Source organism: Podarcis liolepis (genome assembly GCF_965112155.1).
Source record: "Podarcis liolepis genome assembly, chromosome: 12".
Taxonomy (NCBI): Eukaryota; Metazoa; Chordata; class Lepidosauria; order Squamata; family Lacertidae; genus Podarcis; species Podarcis liolepis.
Genome location: NC_139563.1, coordinates 44,572,290 through 44,585,248, shown reverse-complemented (window position 1 = coordinate 44,585,248; position 12,959 = coordinate 44,572,290). Strand labels below are relative to the sequence as shown.

General features: G+C 44.6%; 1 protein-coding gene across 5 annotated transcripts in view; it reads left to right on the top strand.

Moving 5' to 3' along the window:
* Positions 1-12,959, top strand: part of OSBPL10 (oxysterol binding protein like 10) — a 74,296-nt gene that overhangs the window by 34,271 nt on the left and 27,066 nt on the right. For 2 of the 5 annotated variants that reach the window (XR_014517661.1, XM_083468100.1), the window contains exons 5-7: positions 653-863; positions 3,735-3,886; positions 10,977-11,069. The exons of 1 other annotated variant lie outside the window; for it this stretch is intronic. Coding sequence is in view for 3 of the 4 variants with exons in the window: in XM_083468100.1 (XP_083324226.1) it covers positions 653-863; positions 3,735-3,886; positions 10,977-11,069 (456 nt within the window). In the remaining variant the exon portion in view is untranslated. The remainder of the gene's footprint in view (positions 1-652; positions 864-3,734; positions 3,887-10,976; positions 11,070-12,959) is intronic. 2 more of the 5 variants (XM_083468101.1, XM_083468102.1) reach the window with 2 other exon arrangements.

The following is a 12,959-nucleotide window of genomic DNA, read 5'->3' as shown; positions in this document are numbered from 1 at the left end:
ACGGCGTTTCCGTGCGCTGCTCTGGTTCGCCAGAAGCGGCTTAGTCATGCTGGCCACATGACCCGGAAGCTGTATGCCGGCTCCCTCGGCCTGTAAAGTGAGATGAGCGCCGCAACTCCAGAGTCGTCCGCGACTGGACCTAACGGTCAGAGGTCCCTTTACCTTTACCTATCATATTAATGGCATTTGCCATTAATATGTGAACTGCCCTGAGATTTACAGGTAGAAGGTGGTATGCAAATTTTAATAATAATAATGTGATTTCTGTATTAACAGACTAGCTTTAAGCTACTGACAGACTTACTGAAAATAAAGTTTTAATTGGTGAGTGAAGATAGTGTATAGAATGATACACCCTTACGAGATACCTGAATAACATTTGGTATGCACATTCAGGACAGAATTCTACATTTCAGGTTAGAATGCTAGTTTTTGAGGGGAAAAGAAAAGGTGCTAAATATATTGTAATGCCACGTCCCTTTGGTATTCATTTGGTAGAATGAAAGTTGGTATTACATTATGGCTTGGAGCAGGACAGGATCTTTTTTCCAGCTGTACTGTGCAACAGAGAAGTCAGCAAGCAGTGATAATAGTAACCTGTTGACAAATTGGCTGCACATATGAATGTTTAAATATGTACATATACTTGCAGATCATGAGCCAGGTGGAGGGACAGCAGAAAAGCCTTGTGCAAGCCATTGAATCCCTCCCAGGGTCTGGTCCTCTTTCTGCCTTGGATCAAGACCTGCTGCTTTTAAAAGCTACCTCTGCTGCCACCCTCAGCTGCCTTGGAGAATGCCTGCATATGCTACAACACAGCATACAGCAAGCGAGCCAACACAGTAACAGGACATTGTCTTCAGGTGAGCAATGCTAACCTTCTCGACTCCTCTCTGGGAGTTACCAATAGTATCGTAATGCCCCCTTTCTTAAAAAGAAGACTTACCTCTCAACAGAACACACGAGTCATTTACCCAAAGTGTAAAATAAAGGGAGCACCTGTGAAATTTCTTCACAGTTCTGGGTTCTTACATTACTCCTAAGTCAAACCATGGCTTTGCACAAATGTGAACTCCCAGAGAGAAGATTCTAGCTGCTTCGCTTCTCCCCAACTTTGCTGAGCTAACCCATGGTTTGGTTTTTACCATGTTGACCAAATCTGGACTTGTGGTTTAGCTCTCCCGGTCAACGCATGAGTGGCAAACCATGGGGCAGGCCTTAGTTACAGCTGATGGTTAGTCTGGAGAGAGCTAAATCACGAACCCAGGTTTGGCTGTGCTGCTAAGCCAAATTATGGCACAGCGTCAAAAAGACTGGGGAGCTGCAAAGCAGCTGGGATCTCATTTCCAGAAACTTGCATGCTTGTGTGTTCTTGAAATGAGCCATTTGAGCTTTGATGTTGGGTTTCAAACTGGAATGTTTGTGGATAAGACTTGCAACACAGGCCAGTAAGCAGCCAGGAAAGTCATGCTAGTTTCTTTGCCAGTGCTTTGTGAAAGCATAGCCTTAATCTTGCATTCCAAGTACAGATACTGAAGATTAGGTTGCCACACTGCCAAATTGTCATAATCCATTGGCTGATGCAAATTTAGCTTAGCTTGTTTTGTTTATGCACTGTGACAATATAATAATGCAAACTGTAGTCACATTTTGTTTCTGTTTTTTAAAATAGGAATGCCCTTTGGTCCTATTAAGCCCATGCAGGTCATACAGAGGCATTTTAAGTTCTGAAACTGTTAGCAGTTAATTTCTAGACAGTCTTTTATTTGACCTACAGTTTCAGAACATCCTCAAAATCCACTAAATTCCACAAACTTAGCACTGCAAGTGCAAATATATAAAACAGCTAACACTTTGCATTCTTAACACTCTCGTCGTTATCATTGAATGTTGTTCAGTACCTAACCTTTTGGATCTATAAATAGCCATAAATTATCAAGTGTCAAATCTACTTGGGTGAATTCCCCCTAGGTTAAGTTAATTATGAACATCTTCTTAAGATCGACAATTATTCAGGCAAAAGTATACCAGTTTAGGCTTGATATGGCCCAGTAATAGGCTTTTGCTTGCCAGCCGTTGGTCATTTTCAAAGTGGCACATGCCTCGAACATGCTGACCCAGAGGCTTCTTTGCACCTTAGAGGATGATTTGACATCTGTAAGATAACCTGGGATTTTTGCCTTTGAGCCAAGCCCATTGGTTTTGTGGGCCATTTGCAATAAAGCAGTGGTGACCAGGAAATGATGGCTACTGAGTTATGATGCTGCCCTGGTTCCGATTTGAGTTGAAGTAAGTGTTTGCAGCTAACAAAAATCAGAACCTTTTTAAAATTACAAGCATCTTCTATATGCTGTTCTTGTGAGGAATTGCTGCCATCCGTGATTGCATGGGACAGTCTGGTCCACGGTGCCTTCAATTTATTGGCGGTGTTGCCGAGTTTTCAATGAAATATGCCTGTGGAGAGGCTGTTTGCCCAACAAGTATACCACGAACACCTTAGCTGAAGATATCACTGGGTCACAGAGTGCGCAAATTCTGGAATTCTGTCTTTGTTCCATCACAAACACCTGATGTGAGCAAAACAGGGTTGGTAGAATTCTGTGTTGTCACACAAGCCTGTCCTCCCTTTGATCATGGAGTGGAAACTGCTTCAAGTCTTAATCTTTTAAGCTAACGTCAACTTGCCTATCAATGCCTATGCACCTTTACTTCAAGCAGGTCTTGGACTGCTTCTGCCACTGCTGCTGCTGCTGTTGTCCAAAGTCTGGGGCCAGTTGCTCAAGTACATGTTTATGCTAGAGCTTTCTTCTAGCCTTGAATAACTTGAATATGGGTATTAAGATAATCTTTGGAGTAAACCTGATGTTAAGCAGCATTCACAGCTAGAGAGCTAAATACCGTATTTTTCGCCCTATAGGATGCACCAGCCCATAGGACGCACCTAGTTTTTTTTGGGGGGGGGAAATAAAGAATTTTTTTTATTCCCCCCCCCCCCCCAGCCACGGGGGAAGCCCGAGCCCCGCGCTCTGGGCAACAGGCTGCTATCCGCAGCCTAGGGAGCCCTGCGGAAACTGATAGCTTCCTGAAGCCTGGAGAGCGAGAGGGGTCGGTGCGCTCTCCAAGCTTCAGCAAAAGCCTGCATTCGCCCCATAGGACGCACACACATTTCCCCTTCATTTTTGGAGGGGAAAAAGTGTGTCCTATAGGGCGAAAAATACGGTAACACTTGAATAAAAGGGATGATATACTGCTGCCTGCCCTTGGGTGTCTATGTGCCATGGTGTCTTTGGGCATATATATAATATATGCAGTCACTGGGGAAAATGTCAGTGACTCTCACTCAGCTGTTAATATTTGACACCTAAGTACTGTCTAAAAGGTAGAAGTGAAATTGCCTGTACTTATTTCAGAGCTGAGCGAATCAAGTCAAACTCCCATTCTGTTTCGAGAGCGGTGCTCTTATTATGCTGGTGCTTGCTCAACAATGGAACCGCACTTGCTACAAATAATAATAAGACTGGTGCTGTGATAGGAGGATCTTACGAGTAGCAAGAAGGGACTCAAACAAGGTTGAAATACAAGTGACCTAATGGGAGGCGGAGGTACAAGCGGCCGAGAGAGATGTTATTTATTGAGACCTCCCTCAGGCGTTGAGAGAGATTCCCATTCCCTGAAAATGAGTATGCACTGCAGGAATGACATTGCTGGTAACTTTGGCTCTGTTTCTGTTTCAGAAAGCTTTCTGGGATGGCATGGGCCAAAGTCACATTCCACAGAGCAGCTGAAAAATGGTGCCCTTAGTTCTTTGACAGTTGCTAGTGCCAATCTCACGTGGCCAGGAGTCCCATCTAAGCCGCAGGAGGCACAAACCATATCGTCTTTGTTGGTGAGTGTGGTGCAATTAAAACACTTGGGCCAAGTATTTCTGTGTTCTAGGCGTATTGTGTATATGTGCTGTAGCTGAACAGATCACCTTTGAAAGGTCCTTTTCACTAATGCTCGTGTTTCCTCCCTAGTCTAGGAGTTCTGGTTTATATGAACTCACTTGAACGCAAGTTGCTGTGCAGGACTAGAACTTAACCTCCTTAAGATTTATTTCATACTGTGCATTTAGACCTCCCCATTAGAGCAGATATATAGGAAGCTGTTTTATACTGATACCTCCCTCTCGTGCGTGGATGCAGACATGTTTGGCTGCATATGGATCACCACATGGGCAAACATTATTAGTACATAGGTTGGGAGTTATTGGTTCTTGTAACCAGAGAGGTTTAAATAGCCCTTTTAGATATTTGGTGAAGAAAAAGGCTGGAGAATACAAAGACTGTGGGTAAATGAGTTAAGTGCTTCTGCTCAAGTGCTGTGGATGCTGTTCTTTCAGTCTTATTAGATTGTGGAGCCCTTCGATTAACAGGTTAACTGTGTGTGTGTGTGTGTGTGTGTGTGTGTGTGTGTGTGTGTGTTAAGTATATGTGTTGTGAGAGACCTCATTCCTTCCCCTTTATTTTTTCAGTTCACTGTGCAGTGAAGCAAATGCCTGCAGAAAATACCTAGCATAAGCAGAATGCTCTCTCCCTTTTGTGCTGAATTGTTTCCAAAGGCCCCCTTGAATTATGAACTGAGAATGAAATGTTGTGGCATATTTGAAGTGGCTCCTGGGTAGCTGCTGTAGTGGGAATTGGCTGCATAAATTCTGTCTGTGTTGCCTGTGGATGTGACACCTGAAGTTGGGAGCTTTTTGCTCCGTCTTCACTCTGCCAAAATAAAAACAAAAACCTTCAGAAAGCGATGAATGGCGTTTTCAACCCAGGGAGCGCATAATCCACAGGTAACCTCGCTGACAAAGGAATTGCTTTAATAAACACCGTAGCTTCCCTCCTCATAAACCTGTTAATGATTTTCATTTTCACAAGTCTCATTATCTTCATCCAAGTCAGCAGTATTGCTTTCTATGCCCTTTGCTTCATAATGTCTAGTCATTCAGACAAGATGAATATGTTTACTGCCTCCTTGGGAGCCAATCAGAGCTCATGCAGCCAGCCCTGCTCCCCATCTCCCCTTAACTCACATGGTCCACTTTATTGAGATTCCCTTTGGATGTGTGCCACTTACATCCCAGTTTATTTTCTTCCCTCTTAGGCTGCACTAAGAGATTACTTGACAAGCAGTGTAGTGTTGCCATAGATCACCACCTAGTGGTCAAATGCTGTTTCAGTGGTTACGCTTTGAAACCTTTTACTGTATAGAAAAGTCTATGGTAGAAGATTGAAGTTTTTTTCTTCAAGAATTAGAACATATTACAGGCAGATTCTAACAATACCTGGGATCACTCAAGTCATATGTGTAGTTGGTCCAAAGCTCAAGAGACAAGGATGTTCATACTTATTCATGTAAAAATATTAAAAGTAAAAATATTAATACAGTCATACCTCGAGTTGAATGTGCTTCGGGTTGAGCGCATTCGAGTTGCGCTCCGCGGCAACCCGGAAGTAACAGAGCGCGTTACTTCCGGGTTTTGCTGCTCGTGCACGCGCAGACGCTCAAAATGGCGTCACGCACATGCGCAGAAGCGGCGAAATGCGACCCGCACAGATATGCCATTGTGTCTTGCGATCCGTTCGGGATGCAAACGGGCCTCCGGAACGGATCCCGTTCGCATCCCAAGGTACCATTGTACACAATTGTACCCTGTTTTGTATAAATTGAAGTAAAAACTAATTTAATAGTTCTTGCTTGCTTTTATGTTGATTAAAAATCCTTCTGCAGGATTTTGTTTTCATAACGAAGCATTTGTAAAACTCATGTTTTCTTAATTTTAAACCAACAACAACAGGTTCAGGCTTGTATAAAGAAACAAATATAGCATGAACAAAGTAGACTTCTCTCTCTTTGTTCAAAGACATTAATATTCTTTTTTTTCTTTTTTGTAAATCTTAAGTTTCTCATTTGAAAGTAAATTTTTGAATTGCAATATCTATCTTTTTTTTTAAAAAAAGATATTTATTAAAGTTTTTAAAATATAACAATGAAAATGAAAAATAAAAAGAAACAAAATACAACATAAAAAGTTAAAAAACAAAAAAAATTTCCAGAACATATCTTCCTTACACTTATTTCCCCAGACCTCCTCATACCTCCCTTCTTTGTATTCCACTTCAATTTGTTAGTTCAGCAAATCCTTACCATTAAGCTTTTACCCATTTGTAAACTTTTCCCCCCCGTATCTCCTAACACATTACAGCTGGAAACCCCTTAGTATCTATCTATCTATCTATCTATCTATCTATCTATCTATCTATCTATCATGGTGATTTTTGCCTAACAGTGAGTAAAGCTAGAGTATATAACCATATAGATGTACCTGATTGCGGAGATTTCTGGCCAGATTTTGCCTATGAAACTTTCTTCTGTTGTGGATCATCCTTCTTCCATCATAGCACCCCAATTTATGAAACATCGAGGGCTGTATCTGGGGGTTGGGGAACCCCCAAAGCAGGTGGGATGACTTCATTGGATACAACCCAAAGATATGAAAGTTGAAAATTTGTAATGAGTAAGACATTTTAAAATTGCTCAACTTTTGTCTACTTTATACTTTGAAATGGCCATGGTTCATGGAGTATAATTTGCACTTTCAAAACAACAACAACAACAACAATAAACCTGATAAATGGAAAAATGGATAAAGGGGAAAATACAGCCAAGTGTCATTTGTGAAGCTATACACGGGAACATCAAATCGGCTCATAACGCCCTCGTTCTCACATAACACACTAAGCCATTAAATTAGTATTATCTGCACCTCTGCTCATCCTTTTGCTGTCCAAGACACACCACAAGCTGCAAAGCCATAGGACAAATCTCAGTTGCAGCTCATGGTTTGTCTGAAGAAAGCTTAACCCACAAGCCTGGGTTTGGACAGTACATGAAGCCAGATCATGGCTTGGCTCAGCTCAGCAGCAAAACAACAGAGGAGGAGGTCAGCTGCTGCCCTCTCCTCTCCTGCAGTTATTTGTTCTTGCCAAGCCATAGCTTGGCTTAGTGTTATGTGCCAGTCTTGCAGCATCACTTTTGTAGTTAATGCCTGGCTTCCAGTATCTGAATACCTGCAAGGTGCTTTGAACCACTTCAGAAAAGCAGTAACTTAGTCACCCTTAAAATAACCCTTTAAGATAGGCATCACTAGATATCTCTCTCTTGAGACAGACATCGGATACCAACAACAACTAGATATTCCAAAGAGGCAATTCCTTTCTTTTTCAAAGGACTCTGACTTTCTCTCTCTCTTCCCCCTCCATGCGCCAAAACCTGGTGAATTTCCTTTCTAGTTGTTCTTTTCGCCACCAACCCAGGCTGCTTTTAAAACTTCACTTAGGGAGTGCATTGATTTTCCTCTCCTAGGGTGGGTAAGCTAGGCTTTTCCCTGCCTTTGCTGTGAAAAGAGCAGATGTACATTCCATTGATTTTTGAGCATTGATTCACCCCTCAGGCTTGGCCCTCCTCCCGGGCTTGAAGCAGGCTCCCTGCCTCCCCCCCCCCTTTTAAAAACCCACACACACAATTTAAGGTTTGGCCTAGATATTTATAGAATTAAATGCACATTTGCCCTTCAACCCCCTCTCCCCTTTTTAAAAGAGAGACTCAGTTTTAAAATTGTGTAGTAGAACTTTTTATATCCCACCTTTTACGCTTTAGATATGCAGCCTATTGAAAATAGTTTTGATTCCTCAAAGCGCTGCCGACCGCTCAATTTTACGGCCCATGTAATTTGAAGGAGTTGAACTGGGAGAGTATTGGTGATGGTGGAGAGTATTGTTTTATATCAGGAATGCCAGCTCTGCAGAGAGAAGAGGATCAGTTGCTGGTCAGTGTCTGAAAGCAGACTGAATGAGGCAATGTTTGTTGTGTAACTGGGGTAAGGAATATCTGACTTGTGGACCAACTTTGGCCCACCAGCGGGGGACCAGTTTTGCTTGCCAGGTGTGACATCACTGATGACATCAGCTGATGGGTGGGAGGGCAGGGTTTAATCCTGTATTGGCTGTGCTACCCTGTTCCCAGCTGATGAATGGAGAGTAAAAAAAAAAAAAACCTTTGCCTTCTCCTTTAAGCAGGTGGGGAACTGGTCCTGCTGCCGCCCAAGTGCCCTCTTACAGCTGCTGAAGGAGGGAGAGGCTGTTTCAAAAGGCACTTTGCTCTTTAAGACAATCTTTCAGTGCTTTCAGTGGAGGTGTAGAGCAGGGGTTGGCAAGGTTTTCCTCGCCTGGGCTGGTTCACTCCAGCGGATGTCCCTCCATGGGCCAGATCGTGCCCACGACCGCGATTTCCAGCATCTGTGCAGACAAAATTTTTGGCGTCTGCGCAGACGCAATTTTTGGCACCACGGAAGCGAGTCCCCACGCCACGCTGTGCCGGTTTAGTGGGTTTTGCCACCTGCGCATGCGCAGAAGCGATCTACGCGCCGTGCACATGCGCAGAACAGGCACCTCCGGTTGCGGATTCCTCGGGATCCTGTGTGCAAACGGAGGTACTGCTTTATATAAATCCATTTCATTCAATCATCCCTTATGGCCACCATTTCTTCTGTCTCATAGACTAAACACTGGCGTCTCAACAGGGTTGCAGCTTGTCCTTTACGTTGTTTAATATCTACAGGAAGCTGCTCAGGGAGGGTGTCTGGATATCCTGAGTGACACATCATCAGTACGTGGTTGCACCCATCTCTCCTTCCCTTCCCCTCTTAGCCTAGTGAGACTTGAGTCGCTCATCTGGTACTTGCCATCATCAAGTTCCTTCACCTTTTCCCAATGTTCTGGTGGTTGTCATGTCTTATCCTCCACGAATAATGGCTTCTGCAGCCTGGAATAGGTAGGGAGTGGCATACCTAAAGAGCTTTAAAAACCAGTTTAGCACGTAAGCTGCTGAATGAAGTGTATAGAAATGGATAGCTCAGTTGGTTAGAGTGTGGTGCTGATGATGTCAGGGTTTCAGGTTCAGTCCCCGTATGGGACAGCAGCATATTCCTTCATTGCAGGGGGTTGGACTCTGCAGTTCTCTGATTATAAATGCCACCCCAGTCTCTGAACAGTGAGAGTCTCCAAGGTTTTCCCAGGGTTTGGTTTCCACGGAATGAAGGTCAGCGGAGACTGCGGTGTCTTTAGGATATATGGTTTTATTTGCACATGTACACAACCCGAGCATGAGATCTCAGCTTTAACACCACAACAAATTTTGCTTCCCTATCTGGTTGCAAGGGGAGCCCCAAAGTCCAGCACAGAGCTAAAAAATCCATGCCTCTCTGCTTCCTGCCCGCTTCCAGCTCAGCTGTCTCTCTCACACACTCTTTAGCCCAGCCCTCCCCACTTTGGACCTATTATTCCCCTTTCGCTTAGCTGCAGCTATTGCAACTTAGCTCATTCGTTTAGATGCTGATCAGGGCAGTCAAGTTGCCAGCTTAGGTCATTGTCTTACTAAGGAACTTGCCTGACTGGTTTGGCAACCTTCTCTACTAGAGTCTAACATTCATGGAATACAAGATCCCAAGAATTAGAAGGGATTTAGGGCATCGTCGAGACTGAACCCCCCCAACATTATATTTAAAACTGCTTCACTTTCCATACACATGTGCCACCTTGTTAGATTCTCATTGTATTTTTTCAAAGAGATAGTAGACTGTTTGAGAGGCTTTGTGGCTTCTGTCCCAAGTGCAGAATATAGCATTGATTGCAACGTTTGTTGCTTCGTGTTATCAGCATGCTTTTGACTTTGCAATATCTGGCAAGTGAGATTACATAGATCCTGAAAAGGAGGATCTCTATGGCTGGATGCTGCTTCTTCCTGGAGTGTTGGCACGGCGCTTGAGTATTTACAGGCAGATTTCGTCTAGTAATTGGCTTTCCTCTGACTTCTGTTGGGGTGTGTTGCTGTAAATTGCATCTCTCTTAATTAGAGTTCATGAACTGACTGGGAGGGGCGGGGGGGAGTTTTGGCTGACATCCAAAATATACATTGCAAGTAACTAAATAAAATGACTCGTCTCTTGAAACAGAACGAACCATTTAATGCTACCCCTGAGGAAACAGACTGACAGAGCTAGATATTACCAATAGTAAATAATAATGCTCCTTTTTGCCCCCTCATACCAGTAGTTTGGGGGACACGGGTGGCACTGTGGGTTAAACCACAGAGCCTAGGACTTGCTGATCAGAAGGTTGGCGGTTCAAATCCCCGCGACGGGGTGAGCTCCCGTTGCTCGGCCCCTGCTCCTGCCCACCTAGCAGTTTGAAAGCACGTCAAAGTGCAAGTAGATAAATAGGTACTGTTCTGGCGGGAAGGTAAACGGCGTTTCCGTGCTCTGCTCTAGTTCGCCAGAAGCGGCTTAGTCATGCTGGCCACATGACCCGGAAGCTGTACGCCAGCTCCCTCGGCCAATAAAGCAAGATGAGCGCCGCAACCCCAGAGTCGGTCACGACTGAACTGAATGGTCAGGGGTCCCTTTACACTTTACCTTACCAGTAGCTTAGGGTTTCCCAAACTTGGGTCTCCAGCTGTTTTTGGACTACAACGCCCATCATCCCTAGCTAGCAAGACCAGTAGTCAAAGATGATGGAAATGGTAGTCCGGAAACAACTGGAGACCCAGATTTGGGAAACACTGCTGTGGCTGGTAGAATCTGGGTTCTTGATGTCAAATGGGATTTCTTTTTTAAAATACTCAGTTGAGGGCTTTGATATCTATTACTTTTGTTTCATTCAGCATCTATTCTGAATTTGGGGTGTGCTAACATTCCCCACCCCTGTTTTGTGTGTATTCATACCAGAGGGAGATAGTGGGCCTGTGTGTGTGTGTGTGTGTGTGTGTGTGTGTGTGTGTATAACCAAACAAATTATATGGGTTAGCAAATTCCTAGTCTGGAATGAGATACAAGGTGGCCCACAGTTCTGCTTGCTAGGAGTGTGTGTCTTTTGCTCCTCTAGGAAGAAGGAACTCCCAGAAATCGCAGCCAGGTTCTCGCTTCCACTGCAGTTTTGGTAAGAGAAGAAATAGCAAGTGTCCAAGCCTTCACACAAGTAATGCAAGACCCCACCTCTCCCCAAGGCCTCTATGCTTGCTGGAGGGGACAAAACATTGATATGAAGGACAGAAGAAGCTTGATTAATGGAGCAATTGGACATTTGTTGCCCTGTTCTTCCAGGGGAGTGTCTGTCAGCAGAATGCATCTTTACTGAATACATTCTACTTATTCCACAGTTCTCACTCAACTCCACAACTTTCCCCCTTCCCCCTCATAAAACTGTTTAATGAATGGGTTGTTATAGGTGTAGCCCAAGGTGCAAAGCTAAGGCAGCTTGGGCAGGTGTTAGCTGAGTGGCTAACTTGTTGACTCGAGATGATACCATGTGCAGGAGTTTATTCTGAATCTAGGCAAAACTTTGCAAGGTGTGTGTGGGGAGTTCTTTTTCAGATGAGAGCCATTGGAGACTCTCTGATTCTGCTGAACGTGCTCCTTTTATTTGCTTTTAAGGTCGAAATGGGGGGGGGGGGAAATCTGTTCCACAATAACCCACACACTCCCATTTTTTATCATTGGCTTCTCAGCTGCCTATTTCGGTTGCGACTTTTGACATCCCTTTGCTTTCATTACTGCACACCTGATCAAGCCACATCCAGCCCTTGTTTCAATGCAGGGGTTGCACCAGTGCCCAGACAGCTTCCCCATGTGTGCTGCCAAATATTGCTGCTTGTCAGGGTGGGGAGTGTGATTGTGATGAAGAGGAAGGGTGCATTAGGGAGTGTTCATCCCTGTGTACCTTCCCTCCATGGAAATCACTGTTTGGAAGGATGGGGGGGGGGGAAACAAAACTCTGATGGGAGGAAGGCGTGTGGGGAGAGTCACCTCTGTACATCTCCTCTCCATGTAAATCTCCCTTGTGTGTGCATGTGTGAATGGCCTAGCTCACTTCAGGCCCCTGGTATGCAGCCTCTTGCCACCAAATGTGGTGCTAAGATGGTGGTGAGTAGATCACCCATCCCTGCATTGGTGCCCATAATTTGAATGTTAATCGAGGATCCCATTGTAAACAATGCAATATCAACAGCTGAGGGCGGATGGAGCCCATTCAGAGTGTGGGGCAGTGCTTCGTGAATAGGGGAATACTTTCGACCTCTTCAAGCAAAACCTGATAACCGCCAAACGTGCTACTTTCTAAAGGTGCCAGCAGTGGCGTAGCGTGGGTTGTCAGCACCTGGGGCAAGGCAAGTAATTTGCGCCCCCTAACCCGTGGATTTGCGCCCCCTAACCCCCAGGTGTTGCGCCCGGTGCGGCCGGCCCCCCCTGCACCCCCCACGCTACGCCACTGGGTGCCAGGATGTTTGTGAAGAGTGCCAGTCCTTTCATTTCAGACCTCTTTACATAGGCTTGAAAAGAATCTTTTTTTATTTGTGCATTGGAAGTGATGGAATTTAATATACTTCAGGCCGTGAGCGAATTAGCCCTGCGGTTCAGATCCCAAGCACCCCTGTCCTGAGCAATCTGAACTTAGTGGCTTATGACTTGCATACATCATTGAGGATCATTGTGACAGCATAGGTGCAACTTGTCCTGTCAGTATCATGTTTCTTTAAGGGACCAGCTCTTTTCCTACCCCAGGTGGGTAGACCATTCTCCTAGGCCTTATCCTTGATCTTGGCTCCTATTTTAATTTCCTCTTGTTGCTCTGCTTCCCGTTCCAGCATTTGTGCTGACTTATAAAAAAACCAAACATGTTTACAATAACCCTCCCGTTTTCCTACTTACTCCTTTCCTCCTAATTTCCTCCTTCCCTACTCATCTCACTGATTTAGTGGATAATTAGCTCCTCACCCAGTATGGAATTTGTGTCTCTCTCCCCTGCTATGATCCTCACAGACCCCAGTTGTCCCTCTACTGCAGACTCGGGCCCTTTCTTAGCCACTTGCTA